Consider the following 19,710-nt stretch of genomic DNA (forward strand, 5'->3'; position numbering starts at 1 on the left):
GCTAGGCCTGAAGCGCAGTGTCCTGCTCAAAGGAAGAGTCAATACTTCCCTCTCATTCTTTCTTTTCCCTTCTTTCGCTTCTCTCCTGTCCTGATTTTCTCCCCTCGTTCACGAACAGAGAGAGGGGCACCTTCCCCCGGGCCACATCATTCACTGCCCCATGGTCCCATTGGAGGCGAACCAGGCACAAAGGCAGCGGTCATTGCCATTCTTCACACTCCCCCTCACCCCTGAAAGGCACATTTCAATCTAAAATGGCCTCCCACCCCAGGCCTCCCCACCCCCCATGGGCAGGAACGGGGACAGGGCGGAGCAGAAGGGTGTTGTGGGATACCTCAAGGAGGAGGAGCTATCTCTCTTCCTCCGTGACTCGCTAGATCTGGACCAATAAGCCCAATAGCTGCTGGGCTCGAGAATTCTGATTGAATGGGATTAGTTTGACTATGTCTCTGAAGGATCTGTCATGTGCAGTGAGTACTCTAGGGTTATTACCGGTCTTTCACTGCCCTGGGCCTCCCAGCCTTGTTCCATATTCCTGAGTTCATGCTATGCATTGTGCTCACTGGGTAAGAGTGCTTTAGAGGCTTTAGGAGGGAATCCATTTGTAAGCCTCGTCTACTGCAACACTACAGATGACCGTTAGCATCCTACAACACCCAGTGATGTGGTGTTTCATGCAGGTCACTGTAAATATGTAAAACACAAAAAACAAGTGATACAAAGTTCCACTGGGCTTCAGGGTTTTGTGCCGAAGTGATTAATAGGAATCAAATACCCCTCTTGGAGGGGCACCAAATAGTTTGGGCCTGTGAGATGTTGTGGCCCCCACTGCCATTACTTAGAGCTGGCTGGAATCTGACATGGCCATGTTATCATAGACACTGAATAGAATATCCACACTTGGGGGGTGGTTGCCTGGCAACAGCTTTCTGATGCAAAGTGACTTCCTGAATAGATGAAAATGTAACATCCTGTGTGTTAGTCTGGGGGGAGGGAGGGGTGGGAAACTGCTGAAAGGGATGGGGACAAGGAAGAGTGGTGGTGGTAGGGGGGGATAGCCCCATGGATTCTTTGCTGATTGATATGGAAATACAACAAAGTTTGAAAGTAGAGAAAAATGTTTTTTGGAGTGTTGACTTTTCACAGATATATACTATGAACATGTCTGTGAAAACATTCCCTCCAGTCTCTCTGTCTCTCTGACAAGTCTTTACATCCTCCCTCCCTCATTCCTCCTATGTCTGGCTGGCACCCCGCCAACACACCTCCTACATAAACGCTGATTCTGTGAAATGACACAGCAGTGATTGGGAAAGGAAGTAGCAAACCGCACATCTAGGAAATCTCTAGCTCTTCTCACTATTTTCCCAGTATGCAAAATAGCGACAACATTCCACCAACAGTCTGATAAATAAACAATGAATGAGTAGATACACTGTGTGATCATCTGGGATGTTGTGTGTGATAAATAAAGCCGCATCCATCACTTGAGCCCCTTAAACAGAATGTTCTGAACATCAACTATAAATCTAGTCAGTTTCAGGCCAAGTATGTTGAGAAAATATGCCTGGTATTCAGATGGCTCTTGCCACAGATAAGAAATATGAAACCTTCATATTTCAATAAAGTCAAGCACTACACTGTAGTACACCCCCGTGAGGAAGAGATATCCCTGCTTCTGGTGTGCAGGCCATACTGCCAAGGGCAAGGGTGTGAAGAAGTCACAGAGAGAGTCAATGAAAAAAGCTTGTTTTAATTGAAATACGATGAAAAGCAGGGCTAGATTCAAGTTTTACAAGTCCGGCCCCCGTCCCAGAAGCGTAGCGCCATACCTTGTTGTAGTAGTGGACTTGGATGACGTGCCACTGTCCATCACTTATCCCTCCAAGGATGTAGGGCGCCACTGTGGTCTTGGTCTCCCCTGGAGAAAAACACGAGGTCAAAGGTCGTTCCAATGCTTGGATCAGCACTACTGGGGCACAGTGTTTTGGGGTTTGGATAGCGGGCATGTTGGAATAGGAATGACATCAAGTGCAAGACGTCTGCTTTCAGTCGTCATGGTGTTTGGTGGCTCCTACCTGCAGAGAAGGTCAGCTGGATCTGCTCGTTGATGATCTCCACCGCTATGAAATCGTGTTTCTCGTTGAAGCGGCCATTGTAGAGTAACAAGCCATTTGGCTCCTTGGTGGCAAACCTGGAGGAGAGAGAGCAAGAGAGGAGCTCAGAAGGACTACATTTTGTCAAACGTATCACAAAAACAAAGATATCTGTGCTATTACTATATTATTTTCACAGAGTTGTGATGGGATGGACAATGATGAAGTGCTTTGATAGTGGCATCATGCTCCACACAGCTTGGTGCCTTTCAAGTACCAAGGTCGACATTCTTCTACAAATACAATCTGAAACATACACACTGAAAAGCGAGACCTTTCCCCGTCAAGATTTATTACTACCAATATGAGCTCATATCTACCATACAACACACAGTGTTCAGACAGGCAAAAACATACCGAATGATAATAAATGCAAGACAAAATCACTTTCCCCCCCCCCTCTGTTTTCCTAACCTATTGGATTACTACTACAGCATACTGATGCGCTGCGCGCCGTGATTCACCAATGAGGAGAGGAAGAGAGAGATTTAACAGCGCTGCAATTTCACATAGTTCAATGAGCAGCCGGCAAGGTTGACCTGGAGCACAGGGCTTGACTGAGACATGGAGGAACACTGTGCTGCACACATCCACAACCTGCCTACCAGGGATAGGTATCATGGGCAAGAAAGGCCTCAGACTGAAGCAGAAAACTGGAACAGTTACAAAACAACCAAAGGAAGAATATACAAGGCTACATATTCAGCGTAGGTAACAAAATACAAGGGAGCAGCATGAAACATAAAAAATAAGACACCTCCTACAGCGCTCATAACAATTGTTGTTGAGACACTAAGGAAGAGAGAAATGTACGCAGCTCAAAAAAAAAAAAAAAAAAAACGAACCATTTGATGTTCTCCCAAAGCACAACATAGAATCGAACATGCCAACATAACAGAAACCGGTCCTTCTATCTTTTTGCTGGCTGCATATATTTGTGGGAGGCAGCCTACTCCACAGTGGGTTGCCTGAGGTCAGTCTTTTGTTGTTGTAATGTTGTTTACTGTCACGTTAACACACTGTTGGACACGTCTGATCTGAACACACCACTGCACCTTTCCCTCTCTTGACGCCACGGTAACAAATGCTCTCCTCTCTCCACCTGAGGAGAACCACGGAACGGATTCAGTGCCAGCGCTGACGAGAGCTCAGAAAACCACATGTGAACCATTATGTTAGAGATCAAACCATAAAACAGACCTATTACACATGTATTTGATGAACGTGTTAAAAATCCTGTGTCTTATATAATAGTACTGTACTCAGAGTAGACAGCATCAGATGCCAAAGAATGATGGTGCCAGACCATTATTTATCTGTTTCCCAGGAGACAACACAGAAAATATTCCTCTTTCATTCCATTTGTTAAATTCTTAACATCTGTCTAAGGATGGTGTGTGTTGTCATGTGTGTGACGCGCTGGCACATGTAGACCTTGGCAGACACAACCCCAGCCTGTTCTCATGGAGACTGTGCCAGATGACTGCAACTGACAGGAGTTGTTTTTTGTTTTTTTTACTCCAAATCTGAAATATCATGGGGATGCTGTGGAACTGTGTGTGTGCGTACTGTATGTGTCTGTGACTGTGTGTTTGTGTGTGTGCTGTGTGCGTTATTCCGGAGTTGGAGCATAGCCATGGGGCACAGCAACGCTGACCTGCTTACTGAGGAGAATGATAATCATGACCTCAGATCTGAGCCAAGAAGAGAAACACACACACACACACACACACACACACACAACCTAAATGATTAGAAACCAACACAAAAGCATTTTAAACACAACAGTAGCATCAAACCATAAATATCTCAATGATACCTGCTTTCTAGAATGTTCATTATTAGCTGAATTGAGCTTTATCTTCTACAGCATCAGTACGTGGACTTAGAAGGCTTGCTCCTCACTCCATTCCCCCTGGAGTGTGTGTGTGTGTAATCAACTAGAACTAAACTCTGACTGCACTGGCATCATTACATGTCACATTAGGCAGCCATCAGCAAGAATAACAACCAGCCTGCTAGGAAGAAGGCGCGGCAGCCGTGTATGTTCCTGTATGACGTGTGCATTAGGAGAGTCATCCACACATATGTAGGCAGTCCCATTTTATTAGAAGATCGATTTTTGGCTTTTGACCATTTCATTTTCTAAACAGTTTGGAGAGACCGGAAAGCAGGGAAAGAGAAAGGGGAAGACATGCAGAAAATGGCCCAGGACTAATTTGAACCTGGGTCCCTGCGTTAGGGCCTTAGTGATTCAGTTGTATGAAAGGGGTTTAAGCCTCTCCACATTCTAGTCCTGCTGCCCCCTGAGAACAGCGTTTGGTAGGGCAGAAACCTGATCGATTCTAGCTCAGGTGTCAGTCAACCTTACTCCACTGCCCGCCAGGCTCAAACTCTACACCCACAGCCAACTTCTCACCCACACACACCCTTGTATACTGTATACCATAAAACACACACACACACATTTGCACACCTCTTTCCCCAAGTCCTGCGAGAAGTGTAGTGAGTGAAATATAGGCTGAGGCTCTTACCAAACAGGTCGGAGTAGTTTCTCCATCCAACAACACTGCCACCTGAGACGCATTCAAAGCGAGGCCACTTCCATAAAAACCTCACAAAGTTGTATCGATGTCACTCCAAGCAATTAATGGGAGTTTCAACCTCTGCCAAGCACGTCTCAAGTGACATGAGTGACAAAAGTGAAGGAAAACAGCAGAACACATTTCCCTGTGATAATATTAAGAGGCAATGTCATTGTTACGGTGGGTATCAAATACAAAGTGGCCAGTGATTTTGCAGTGTACCTTTTAATGGCTAGGAGCATCACAGTCAGATCAGCCTCGTCTACATGCATGCCTGCTGTGCTTCAAAGTCTTCAGTACTTCTGCTTAATTCAATGCAATTCCCTAAGTTCCATCTCTCAGGAACATTCCTTCAAATTAAATCTCTGTGATCCTGGACATAAAATCCTATGCCTGTTATGAATTACTAAAGGAACAACCAGGGGATTGGGAATTTGAGAAATAGCAGATGGATTAAAATACAAACACACGTAGATGAACATGAACACATCTTAACACAGGAGTCTCTGGCTTCACCTTGATGCAAGAGACAGAGTGGAAATAGAGCTGGGAGTCAGCTCCAGGACTAAGTGCAACCAGAGTAATCGGATCAGACTCCTGGGTCTGGGCCTAATGTTCAGTCTTACACAAGACTCCATCCAGCAACACCAAGTCCTCAGGCATCCTCCACCATTCAGCTCCTCTTGAGTATTCACACAGCATTTAGCACACACATGCAGTCTAGAGCTTTTATGGAGCTCTAGTAGCGGGCCCGCTCGTTACAGCAGTCAATCCCTACTTAGAGACAACCTTTACATCTGGGCTCTCCAACCCTGTTTCTACCTTCCTGCAGGTTTTTTCTTCAAACCCAGTTGTAACTGAACTGATTCAACAAATCAACCAGCTCATTCTTAGAATCCAGTGTGCTTATTAGCGTTGGAGTGAAATCCTACAAGAAGTTGCCCCTCCTGGAACAGAGTAGGAGAGCTCTGCATTAGATCGGCTTTGAAACTCCAGGGTGCCTTTGACGTGCGAGAGGGGAGACAATCATGGGGCTCTGATGGTGTGTGGCTGAGAGGGTGGTTACATGCAACTGGGAGATGTTTCAAGTGGACACTTGAGAGAAAAATAGGAAATTTGAAAGAGAGAATACATGAGTGAGTGAGAGAGAGAGGGGAGAGAGAAGAGAGAGAGAGAGAGACAGAGACAGAGAGAGAGGGAGGGAGTGTGAAACAGAGAGAGTGTAGTGTGTGAATCACTATCGCACGACCAGTTGAGGGTGACAGAGGTGACATGGTGCGCCAGGTGACGGAGCAGGTAGCACGGTACTTACGCCAGAGACAGAGTGAAGTGGAAGCGCTGGCGAAGCCCCTTAAAGGTGAGGAAGGACTGAGGGGGGAAGTTCCGAGTGGTCATCTCACAGTAGGGCTTCTCGTAGCCCCCTGCAGGACACTCACACTTGAAGCCACCAACCAGGAGGTTGACGCAGGTGCCTCCATTCTTACACACACCTGGGGCGCAGCGTCCTGAACGAGATGACAGCTCGCACCGCTTGCCTGGAGAGATAGATGACAGAGAGGGGAAGATGGGGGGGGAGATAGGAGGGTAGGAGGTAGTCAGAATCACTTCCATCACAATGACAAATGACTGTGGCCTGGTTAGTCCCTGTGGTTCCAACCTGAGATACAAACCACCAAGCCCCTTCCTGCCTGCCTGTCTGCCAGTTAACTGGGTGAATCTTTATTCACTACACCACTGTGGCTGCTGCTGTCTAATATGGGCCATGACAAGATGGATCATGCCCCCGGCACTTACCACATGAGCCAGGGCCATCGAGGAGAAGGAGGTGGGGGGTGTGTGGGGGGGAAAAGATGAGGTCAACTGAGAAAGCCCAAGTGAGAATAAGACACAGACAGTGAAAGAAGACACGCACACACTCACACAGCCATTGCAGTGGGGGAAAGTGTGTCAGTGTGAGTAAGCCTCTATGCTCCAGAGCCCTGTAAGCCCAGTGCTGTTATTCATCTCCAGTCTCTTCTCTGGATGACGGACTGCAGCAACTGCAGTTGCTATGGCGAGAACGGGGCTGCACGCCTCCTTGCACGAGGACAAGATGTTGGATCAGAGCCACTCAGCACCGTGGAACCCTTCCGCCATGGCTGTGTGTATTGTTACTGTACACAGACAAAGATTCATCTTTATACACACAGGATGTTTGTTTTCTCTGGTACAGTAAGATTTGTCAATTTTCCCTAGCTAATCACTTCTCAGTTAATCTTAATTAAGAGCCCTTTTTGTTTGACCACTGTAGTAGGGCAAACCAATGTATTCAGCTACAAGGTCATAATGGATTAAGGATATTCAGGAAGAGGCTGTAGGGTACACAATACGTACACACACACACACCCCAAGAGGAAACTCAACATTTCTGAAAGGCACAGTGTTTGTAAGGACATTTGTTCAGAAATGCAGACTGAATACAGTTTCTTCATTGATGCACACTTTTTACTACTGTACAGCTGTACCCAAGGCAACAGAGGCAGCTCAACAGTGACTCTTTCCTAAACACTTACAGCAATGTATTCCTTTTGGGGGGATAAGTGTGTATTTCAAGTCCCCCAGAAACAGATTGCAAGCCACTATTACAATGGGAGAGGCTGCTTTTCTCTTGAAGCAAATTCAGATGATCGCTATTCAAGGCTTCCTTTGGTCAAATATGGTGTTTAAGCCCAGCAGTGTTACAGTGTAAAAGTGGGACACTGGGACTGTAGACCCCCTCCTAGTGAGTCTCCTGCAAAGTCACCTTGGGGTTCGCACTGGCCTCGTTTCCAGAGAAAGACCTTGATAGTCATTGTAATCCCTCCTTATAATGGATAGCCCTTAACAATAGTTAATGCAGTAAACTGATTACATTTGTGCCATTTTGTGGCATCATCATTTTAATTCTATCAAATCAATCTCAATACAAAGCCTAATTCTCAAGTACGAAGTAGGAACATGTTATTTATTCTTTGCATTTCTTCAGAATGCCATCTACCTTTGCTAGCACACAGATATTGAGGGTTGTGTATTGTATGCACACTGTAGCATCTAATAGGCCTATTAGTCGAATTTGACTTTTTGGTAGAAGCCACCAAGGTGAACAGATGGTTTCCGCCCCTACCTGAACAAGGTAGTTGAAGTTGTGTTTCCTGCAACATGGAAAAAAGAAAACACTGCCTGTGTTTTTCCTGTCAGGCATTCCTCTGGGATGCCCCCTGCCACAGGTGTAGGACCACGGAACAGCAGCTCAGTGAGGTTGCTAGGTGAGCTACCCTTTGGCAATGAGAAGGGGAGGAGTTTCACCAACTAAGTCATTACACCAGAGAGCATCCCTATCAATTATTTAGGAAGCATTTCCTCTGCTCTACTTGCGACTCCCTTCAAACCCCTCCCCATTGCCACCGTCTATGTTTACTGCCAGGATTAATCATTAAAGCTGTCAAAATGTACAGCTACCCTGGTGAGACCTGACTCTCTCTCATGTAGGAGAAGATGCTTGAGTTTTGCATCCCTATTGTTGCAAACACACAGGAGCATAAATATGGTAGACACTGAGTTTTAACACTCAACATTTTTCATTCTCCTTCACATGATTATGGTAAATACAATTCTGGGTCAAAAGAAGCATCAAGCTACAAAATTACTATAAAATAAGCATGACCTATAAATTGCCATGGACCACAGCAGTTAAAATCTAACATTTCAAAATACAAAATGTTGTTTGCACAAAAAAACAACCATATATTTGCATATATTTACAAGTAATGTTTTCATGCGGAACTTGAAAGGGTAAGCTCATTAAACTAATTAACACACACAACATTGGTGCAAGCAGTGTAAACCTCCAGTCTGTCACACACACACAGACATTATACAACCCTCTTGACGCTCTGCTTCCAACTCTCTCTCCCCATGATAAGAGACAACTGCAAAGGCTTATCTAATATGTAGCTGTTGCTGTTCCAACTACACAATACATAGTCTAAGCTACAAGTCTGAAGGGATTCAAAGCCACTTATCACACTGTACTCCTAGTGAACCACATACAACACCAGATAAACATCACTGTGTGTGAATTTACATGAGCAGTTTCACTAGCAGAGAGACAGCAGTGCACATCCTTAATCCTCATTTCACCTCAGCTTGGCTGACAAAATGGCTCCAGTGAATGTAAAAGGTCTCATTCCCTGATGTCATGTAGTCAAGCAGACCAGACCTGCTACTGTTGCTTTAAATCATTGATGACTCATCCATGAGTGAGTGTTGAGTAGTAGTGAGTAGTGTTGGGTTTGTAACGTCTCCTATCTAACTCATGCTGCTGTATGAATTCTCTATGGTGACGCTACGGAGGAAAATGTGTTTGTGCTCAAAGGGCTGAGGGCAGCTTCACCTTCTTCCTCCTGAGTGACGGCTAGTCCTGCACCAGCCCTGCCTCGTCAGGGCACGGGGCCTCCCCCAAGACACCACAGTCAGCCAGCTCAACTAGTCCTTGGAGGGCGTGATGCTAGCCTCATTAGCTCTCTTAGCTCATGGTCCAGGGATGTATGTATAACCAGGGATTCTAGAGTGGCACAGTATGTGTGAAATCATACCATGCACTTTCTGCTTGTGAAGGTGACAGTGTGGATGTGTGATTCTAGCATGCTTGGCCCATGGTACTACAGGTCATATGAAACACATGGAGCCCTGCAATAAATATGCCAATGTTTATTGTATCTTTTCATTCCAATTATGGAACCATTGACTTCTGATATATGATTTAGTGTCGACACGTGAGCCAAATATAGTTAGCCATTGTGACTGGGAGACAGAAATAACATTGTCAGAAGTAATACGCTCTGTGATGTCTCCTGAGGAACAGAAACCGCAAATGGGACATTCTACTGGAAAGTTACTCTTGCATGGGATGCATTCTTTTGATTTGGAATTGAATAATGAATTAAAGATAGAGTGACACATGTATCAATAATATTCTCAAAAGGACATTTGACTAACAACACATCTGATCAAATCTAGCTTACGGCTCACAGGAATCATTTCCATCTCCAATTTTCCCTCAAAAGGGGATATTGTGTGTGTATGTGTGTGTGTGTGTATGTGGACGGAGAGCTATAATAGGAAGTTTAGCTGTAAGGGGGTTGGGGAGATATAAGATGAAACATTCCAATTATTGAGGTTGAAATGATGTTAGTGCATAGCATGAATATAGACCAATAGCTCTTTATGCACATTGACTCAGCCAGGCTTAATCATTCACTCAGTCCTTCTGAACATGAGTGAAATTGATGGCTGTTCTTTGTTATTTTTCTCGTTTTCCATCACATTGCCATCTGGCAACGCCTACGGGCCGACAGTTCCACACACACACACACCCACTCCGTTGTCGACACAAACACACCTCTATCCACCCACGTGGAGCAGGCAATTCAGCACCTACACACACACACACACACACACACACACACACACACACACACACACACACACACACACACACACACACACACACACACACACACACACACACACACACACACACACACACACACACACACACACACACACACACACACACACACACACACACACACACACACACACACACCCCCACACGCGCACACGCGCGCACACACACACACGCACACACACCCACACACAGAGCAGCCAATTGAGCCCCCATACACTGAGGCTCCCAGCGCAGCAGGGAAGCTGCTGGTTCAACACTCACTCAGGCAGAGCAGCAGGGGACACAGTCTACATCCTGAACAAAAAGCTCACCACATCAGACCAATCTCTGACACACCTGAGGGTGTGTTCTCCTTGGTGACCCCCCTCAATGACCTTGTCTGAACAGAAGTTACACTGAGCCTTAAGGTAGGATGTATGGTGAGTAATACAACATACATCAACAGCTAATTCAGACATATGGAACTGGATTAGCTGTACGGTGACTGGGTGAGCAGAGTGGAACTGAGCTTGGCGGTACGACAGCGGCCCCCTCCAGTGAGATTGATGAGGATCACTCTGCTGTGGTGATATGGCAATCTCCTGCACTTGACACATGGGTGGGCTGGTACGCACACACACACACACAGCAACAAGCAGGCGCACACACACACACAAAGAGCAGGCACGCACACACACCCTCACATACAGTGGCACAAAGATCAATTTTCACACCCACAACTGTGCAGAGCAAGCAAAGGAGTGGTGCTCAACATGGCCCCTTGAGGGGCGGAGCCCACACACTCATGTCACTGCCTCCCACACAAACAGGAGGACCTATGTCCAAATCTGGTGGGATAAGAACGTTTCTACATCAACAGAGTGGTACGAGGAATGTTCAGTGGCTGGAACACCGACTAACTTTGACTGGAATCAGTTATTTTGGTGAAGTTAATTGGCTATGCACATCTTGAGGGAAACATGAAATAGATCTTGCTCCAGGCTAGGAGTTAATAGTGTCCGCAAAGTGAGCAGCCATGGTCGTCTCCCTATGACAGCATTAATCCTCCAAAAGCAGCAGTTCCAGCCATCTGTGAGAGCAAGCCGAGCCCAGGTGTTGTCTGGAGATACTGAACCACATGATAACTAAGTTTAGTTTTAACCTCAGACCTACCTAAAGTTCGAACCTTTTAACTACAATCGCACATCAAAAGAACTATGCCATGAGCAGAGATCAAAGTAGCACACAAATGATACTTTTCAGGGCAAAGCCAGAACCATTTTGACAAATGAGAGGGAAGACACTGTTATTCAGCTAGATTAGCATACTTCCAATCCCCTCCCCCTCTCCCTACCCCTTCTATCTCTCCATTTCTCCATCCTCCTAACCTTAGGCAGAGAGAGCAAGAGAAACAGCAATTTTCTTTCATATGTTTTCCGGATATGCATAATTTCTAGAGCACAGACTGCATAACTTTTCTTCCATAAACGTGCATCTATCAGTGAAGAAAACGACTTGAAAAGCAAGTTAATGTGTTTGAGGGGGCCCTCAGTAGTGCGTAATGGAGAACATCGGCTTGTCTAATTATTATCTATGAACAAGAAACTTCAAAAGTTCTCTCATTTCACCAACCCAGCCTCCATCTTTATGCAAACAGAAGATAACGTGCCATTGCTACCCCTGGTACTGCTAGGGGCCATTTTGCAAAGAGAATAGACAATCTCTTCCGATAGCCATCTATAATTAATCACTTCCTTCCATTATTCCTCGCTCAGCCACTTTACTGACCAGTCAAACTGCTATTGTTTATTCTCCTTCAACACACATCTCACAGTAGTGCTCTGTGAACAAGACCTCGGGCTGCCAAAGAGGTTCTAGAATGTCAGCCTTACAGTTCAGTTGCTGTCTGACAAGCACTCACCTAGTGAGTCTAAAGTAACATCCCCCTCTTGTCACTTCAGGAGAATTCTCAATTTTCTAAAATAAGCCGCCTCGAACAGTAATCGGGCAGTTAGGAGTTGTTAAGAGTCTGTTCTTTCAATGTCTGAATAGTGCCCAAGGACAGGAGGTGTTTACAGGCTAGCTTGTGTTTACTTAAACCTCCTCACAGGGGGATTATCAGATCAATAACTCATCACATCTTCTTTGTCCTACAGAATGAGTGTCTTATCCTGTTACTCATGTTCAATATAGGCTTGGAAGGGGGGGGACTTAAGGAGGACATGAATTACTTCCTAAGGGACACGTAAACGGGTGGGAAATTATTGTCTAAACAGAATTTCATAAAAGCTCAAGTCTGCTGGTCTGTAAAATTATTAGTGGTTTTAAATCAAATATACAAAACATGGACACCATTTCATATAATTTCTCTTGGGTTCTTAAAATAGCTAAGGTGAAATATGTCATGAGTGACTGATTCCTTATTGATAATCAGCAAGCATTCAGTTCATGAATAACCAATCACCTCAGTCAGGCCTCACCTGTGTAATCATCCAGGCACTCGCAGGTGTAGCCTCCCTCTCTGCTGCGGCAGATGCCATGCCCTCCGCAGGGTTTGGAGTAGCACAGGTCGATCTCCGTTTCGCAGTAGTCCCCTGTGAACCCGGCGGGGCAGCGGCAGCGCAGCCCTGCGATGGGGTGGATGGGCCGGAACAGGATGGTGTCGGACGCCACGAACGGAGCCAGGCTGTCGAACTTGAGCACCGACACACACTTCATGTAGTTCTCGCAGGGCTCCCGCAGGCAGATGTTGTCGTCGAAGGGCAGCACCTGCTGGGAGGAGATGCGAGCCAGGAGGCTACGGTTGAGGTACAACCTCTCCTGGAGCTCCTCCGAGCCAAAATACTCCCCTCCTCCTCCTCCGCTTTCCCCGCCACCTATCATCCTCCGCCCCGCCCTGCCTCCGCCGACCCCTCGGGTGGCTCCTCCCCCCTCGCCGGGCACAGGGACAGCCACCGACAGACTGACGTTGAGGATGCGCGCGCTGACGTCGGTGTCGTCCTGGATGTTGAAGACCACGACGTCCTGGCGGGCTGCCGAGAGGACGCGGGCCACGCCGTCAAGGAACTGAGCCAGCAGCAGGGACAGGAAGTGCTCCTGGGACGTGTTGGCCAGGCGGAGCGTGATGCTGTTGGAGAGCATCTCGTCCGTGATGATGGTGACCTGGAGGAGACACTGGGCCGACACCAAGTGAACCCCATCTGAGGAGGACAGGAAAATCAGAATTAATTCTACCATACTTATGAAAGACTGATTTGGCTGTTAGCACAAATCAACTAGACTTCGTCAAACTTTTGAATGAACTTAAACCACACCCAGTGTGAAAGGGTGTTTCTCAATGTCTGGTCATGTGCCAATCCCGAGACAGAGCACAGCTTCAGAGCTCACAGCAAGTCTATCAGCAATGTCACGCCTGCATTCACTATTCAGCAAATTGATATCCCTGCGTCCGGAAGTGTTTTAAGATATGCAATCTTATTATACGGATAACACAAAAAAGCTCTCTCATCTGAAATTCAATGAGTTTTCCCCAAAACACATCAAGGATATCTAGTGGAGAGATTTGTCTTCTCTTCCACGTCTCTTGGCCGTAATGCTGTTGTTTTGAACCATGCCCTTCTAACGCAAACCCATTATCCCTACTCTCCACAACCTCACATTACAAAGTACATTTCCGCCCGCAATTATCCAGTAGTTCATACTTCTAACCATACGGAGCAGTGCTTAAGTGAGTCGATTCCCAGTACTTATTTGGGTTACAGTAAATCCAATCGACGTTGCAGAAGAATACTGCTTGTCTGCAGATATCTGTCAGTGCCTGTTACTGGGGCACAGACTGGACTGTTTACTGGAGAGGGAAAATATAATGAAAGAGCCCAGAACCAGAGAGACTCATCAGAAAAAATAACAAGGAAGAACAAAGACAAGTAGTTAGCCATGGCTCTAACAAGCACAATAGTTCATAAATGTGAGTCCTTTTCAACTTTGAAGCAACTATGATTGAAAATTGTGTGCAACAGAATCCATCCTCAATGTTGTGTTTGCCCCTAAACTAGGGGCAAACACAGCTAGACCATGAATCCGAACCTTGCCTCCCAGTTTAAGAACAAAAGAGATCTTGTTAACCAGTATCTCTTTTGGTTGCAACCTTATTCAACATTTGTTCTGGTGGAATCTCTAATATGAATGCTTTTAACTGACTTCTAACTGTTCAGCTACAACCTCCAACATCTTGAAATCATTCCCTAATCTACAGATAAAATTGTCAATAAAGAAAAAAAAAGGTATGCACACTTCAATCCAGCTTTGTGTATGCTGAAGGTTCTAGTAAAAAGTCCGAATATATATTCTCATCACCAGCCTGTAGCCTTCTTTGTGCTGTACTGTTACCTTAAGGGCAAAACACAAAACACGTCTAATCAAATCAAACCTGTCTTGAAAACAAGTCCCAACCTCCCCCCCACAATAATCAATAGGGTTCTTTGTCTGGGGGCTCTGGACATGAGCCAGGGAACAGAAACTCTGAGCTGTGGTTGGAAGAGAACCCTCACAAACAAACAGCCGGGACCAAGCTACCGGATCCACAGCTTCTGCTGGCGCTGGTCTGGTCTGAACACTCTGCGCCAGGGAGAGTAAGGGAGCCGGGCCGAGGAGGAGAGAGGAAGAGGGGGAAGTAGAGAGAGGATGAGAGAGAGAGCACCATGTTTGACACGGTTTTAATCCCCATACTCTAGTCAAGCCACTCCACAACACTGGAACGCTACAGGAAACACAACAGCTCTAACAGGGGGAAGGCCCTGGCTCTCACACGCTCACCCAAACAAACACACACTAATACACACCTGTGTACACAAAAACTGTTGTCACAAATGCAGAACATGTTTGCCAAGGATGTAACAAACCAGGAACCCTTATAGACAAAGCTTGTTGGCCCTTTTATACTGAGACACTGGAGGTCTAGTAGTGCCTTGGTGTAGTTTACACAGAGCCATGTTTATTAGCACACCTTGTGTTGATTCCATCTTATATACTCTGCATAATCAAAAGATTTGAAGCTTCAATCTACTTCTTTGCAAGTCACTCTGTCATCTAAGGTAGTTAAAACTGATAAAACTGATTTTCTAACAGATTCCAGAGGCATATCTGCATATCAACAAAATAAAGGATGACAACCGAACACAGGGACGGAATAGCCTTAGTTAAGACTTAAAGGTTAAGCTAAGTATAAGGGAGAGCAGACATTCCCTTTAATGATGTTCTCTGTATATTCACATTCTGGGAGTCTTGGGGCTTGGGCATCGGTCCATGAGAGACAAAGGTCTGGGAAACGGAGTGCGAGGAGAATCTGCTCTAAAAAGAAGCTACACTATCCTTCAAAGCAGTCATTCTTGGGCCAGGGGTTCTCTGATTAGGAATGGGAGGAGGGAAGGTTTTTTGTTCGAGGTATGGGGGGGCAGAGGAAGGATGGATATGGGGGCACAAGGTGCCAGCTCTGGAGTGTGACTCTCATGCCAGGCCTGAGTTTGACCCCCCCCCCGGGCTTCAGGTTGCCAGGAATGCTCTCAGCTAGCAAGTGGCGCCAGGGAGAGATTAAACACACACTGTGCCAGGGAAACATTGTGTGTGTTTGTGTGTGTGTGTGTGAGAGAGAGAGTGAGATTGAGAGAATGAAAACGAAGAATGAAAGAAAGGTTGTGCGTGTGTACTAAAAACTGCTTAAATAACAGCTTAACTCTTATAAGATATAAGCCGATAACATGCACAGATACAGCATGTCTCACTAGGGGTCATGGTCTCTCGTCATGGGAGGAAAAAACAACATGGCTCCATCTGATGATGTCACCATTAACAGAAACAGAAAGCATCTCACTGGTACACATTCTGACCTTTAGTTGTGTTCTGGCCTTAACTCCTAACATGACAAGTGGAGGTAGGAAACCAGAGGATGTATACATATGGAGACAGCTCCCGGGGTGTGGGAGGGGGAGGAGGGAGGGAGACGACATGCACACACTGTGGAGAGTATAGCTTGTACACTACACCCGTTCAGTTTAATATGGAAAAAAGACAAATCACTGTACAGTAGAACTCCATGACTGACCTAAATCTGGGCCAGTCAGCCTTAGCATCTACTAGAATATTCCAATATTGTTTCACTGTGTTTGCTCTTACATGCAGCAGAGAGGTTACATGTAACACCAGGCCGGGGAGGGGGTAAGGGAGAAATACACAGCTTTCATCCTGTGAATTATTGAGGAAATCCTGTTTCAAGTAACTATGCTCTGAACCATGGATGGGACATATTACGGTGCTCCAAAGAAAATAGTTCACGGGAACAGCGAACACAGGATTGGAGACAGAAAAGTATGGGATTGTTTCCAACGCAAGTGACTGATTAGAATTTGGATCATTTCCATTTTAGATCAGCTCAAGCTTCTACCTCATGGGAGGTCAAAGAGAAGCAAGCATGTAACTACATGAAGCTCTTAACACTATGAACTTCATCATAATAATATATTGATGTCATACCAAGTTATAACCCATACGAGGGTTAGGCTAGCTGTAGAAAGAGATGATGGATGCAGAGAGGGTTCCATGGCGAGTGAGGACAGAAAGACACAACACAGGGAAAGCGCTAGAAGGGGCTAGACGGGGATAATTAGGGCACGGCACTGCCTGCCCGTCTCTCACGCCATGCCCAAAAAATGCCGACCATCCATGTCATGGGGGATCAGGATCAAGAAGGCAGTGACCAACGTCACACAGAGATGTCCCCCACAGCAGGACGGATGTTCCCGGCCCCTCCCCCCAAAAGAGGATGAGTCGATCGGCAGGCGAGACCCTCCCCAAACATCCTTCACATCCTACATGTTCCCCTGGATCCTTTATTCAAAGAAGCCCAACGCATTTCATCCGAGTGTGCGTTCACAGTCTGAAAGAAAGGGATATAGAATGTTATCAGCCTTCAGCTACTTCGAGATGGGGGGGGGAGGCAAACACATTACAAACTCTGTCACAATACCATTAGTCATCATGACTGTAGACGGCAGATTAGTACCTACTGCGTCTAAACAGATAGCCAGGCAGCCATCCATCACCAGAGTGTCAGTGTGTACAGTAAAGTGTGATCGGGGCTGTTTATTTCCTGTTCCGAGACGCAGGCAAACACACTCCCAGCCTCTGTCAAACACAGATGTGTGTTCCAGTGGAGGAGCGCGCCATGTTGGACACCTCAGGGTTCAGAGGGGAATGAGGTTAGGCAGAGCCTGTCTTGGTTGTTCAAGATCAGCATATTCTAATATGTGCAGCACACATGCAGCAGCACAGAGTACATCAAAGGGCTGTGAAGCCATGGTCCTATTCCCTAGATCAATAGTGAGGTCATAAATTAAAGATCACCTCAGAGAAAGAAAAGGCTTTGGAAGTCTTAGCTCCCTTTACAACCTCAAAATTCCAAGCGGCTCTGTAAAGTCTGCCGCTGGCCTTTCAGATTCTAAAGACGGGTCAGGATTTGAAAGCTGAAGGTTTCTATCTATTTCATCAGTGATTTCAGGACTTGGTTCTTCTAAAAACCAACCACTGGTCAGTCTAAGCAAGATCATAGAAATGCATTCACAATGTTTCTTATGCATGTTAGCTGTGCAGGAGCTTTCTTCTTCAGAGCTTCATGTTTGCTAAGTGCAGACAAAGCTGAATCGTCACTTCAATGCAAAGTCACACTTTGACAAGAGATCCATTTTGACGAACCAAGCGGCCAGTCAGACAGGCTGACCTTGGTAGCACAGTTCCACTGGGGGTTTCAACAGGATACACACACAGTTTAATCTAATGAATTTGAAAGATTGCAAGAGTACTGTGGTAATTACATACTTTAATTACCGGGCTTCTGCTGCCCTTGGTTGACCTCTGGCTAATTTATTACATTTTATTAGAGCTTCCTGAAGGCTTTGGTTTCTGAGAAAGAGAGAAAAGCTTTGTTCTGCCGTCACCCTGACAGGATTACGACCTGCTCTCTCTGTCGCTAATCATTACGGAGACGAGCTCAACCCCAAAAAAGGCCCAAAATTTGAGGGGTATCGTAAAGTAGGAAGTATTCTTTACTGCACCAAAGTTAATGGGGGAGTGGTGTTCAGGTGTACCAAGTGTTAACAATGGCTTCCATGGAGTTTCTCTGTTGTGAACAGTGTCAAACTCACAAAAAAAGTATTTTCGTTTGAATGCTTTTGAAGCCAAGCGTCCGTTGCCTAGGCATTCTGGGGGTGTCATGGGAACTGAATTAGTGTGTTCTCTTCCACCTGAGCACTGACATACAGGAACGGAGTTCGCTCAGCAGGACCACACACTTAATCCACCGCTCACAGCCAATCAGCACACAGGGACTCCAGTCCAATCAGAACTCTAATCAGAGGAGGGAGGATGTACGTGCTCTGCAGACATTAGTGAGGTTGATGGAGGTTAAAGATTGGAGGGGGAGTAGAGGGTTTACCACATGCTGCTATTGAGTGTAGGGCAGAGGCTGAAGAGAGCAGCAGCAGTAGCAGCCATGTGAGCCTGATGCTCTGAGCGCTGCTATAACACCCGGCCAGAGAGACATTCGTTCGATCATGCTAATCAGTGGAGTCACTCATTAAATCAGCCGGGTTGTGCTCGCTTAGTGATGTTCTTTTAATTAAAATCCGAAATGTGAAATGCTGGCGATCAAAAGGAAAGCTGGGCTTCGGAGAGCATATTAAAACGTCACTGGGGAATGTGGCGTTTGTAGTAGCAAAGGGCTGAAACATGAGCTAGGCTGTGGTGGTGTTCTGCTGCCTGCATGGCAAAGCACCACCACCATGACGGGCAGGGGGGTGGAGATTACAACTGTAGATGGGGCAGGCTGTGTGTGTGTGTGTGTGTGTGTGTGTGTATGAACTGGGCCCATATGTCTTTATGACCATAGGTAGTTTTTTTTCAGTGTTTCTGCTATCAGCGCAGTTCCTCTTTTGGATCCACCCCCCTCCCCCCCTCCCCCCTCTCTCTGACCCCCCTCAGGACTAACGGCTGAGGCGTCCCTCCCCTGCTGCGTAAACCACTCCCACAACCCCCATCGGCCGTCCCGCCCACCTCCCTGACAACTCCCACCCCCATCTTTACTGTCCGTAACCCCCAGATCCTCATCAGAACTTCTGATCTCTCAGGCCAGTCCACCCTCCCTATATGGACTGGAGCCTAAACAGCATGGTATGATTGCAGATGTAATTATCTTAAGCTCCAATAATGCCATCAGTTTCAGTACTGATTCAAAACAGCGGCTTTGGTCATTATCTAGGCGCATGTAAAACAAAGCAGGGCAGATTGGAGCAGATTGGCAACTTGGTACTGGACAATGGCCTTGGCTCCCAGCAGGGTGACAGGGTTAAAGTGCTGGAGCCATTGTTGAAAGACAGCTGCGGTATGAGATTAAGCACAAATTAACATCAGCACTTCATATATCACAGCAAACCCACTTGGGTACTTTCTCTCC

General features: G+C 46.2%; 1 protein-coding gene across 1 annotated transcript in view; it reads right to left on the bottom strand.

Annotated features, from left to right (window-relative positions):
• celsr2 (cadherin, EGF LAG seven-pass G-type receptor 2) overlaps positions 1 to 19,710 on the bottom strand; it is a 49,422-nt gene that overhangs the window by 18,642 nt on the left and 11,070 nt on the right. Inside the window, exons 2-5 of the mRNA XM_067243713.1 lie at positions 12,689 to 13,408; positions 6,054 to 6,276; positions 2,079 to 2,194; positions 1,833 to 1,921 (exon numbers count right to left, since the gene is read on the bottom strand). Of these exons, the coding sequence (XP_067099814.1) occupies positions 1,833 to 1,921; positions 2,079 to 2,194; positions 6,054 to 6,276; positions 12,689 to 13,408 (1,148 nt within the window). The remainder of the gene's footprint in view (positions 1 to 1,832; positions 1,922 to 2,078; positions 2,195 to 6,053; positions 6,277 to 12,688; positions 13,409 to 19,710) is intronic.

The sequence above is a fragment of the Osmerus mordax genome, chromosome 1, assembly GCF_038355195.1.
Source record: "Osmerus mordax isolate fOsmMor3 chromosome 1, fOsmMor3.pri, whole genome shotgun sequence".
NCBI classification, from domain to species: Eukaryota; Metazoa; Chordata; class Actinopteri; order Osmeriformes; family Osmeridae; genus Osmerus; species Osmerus mordax.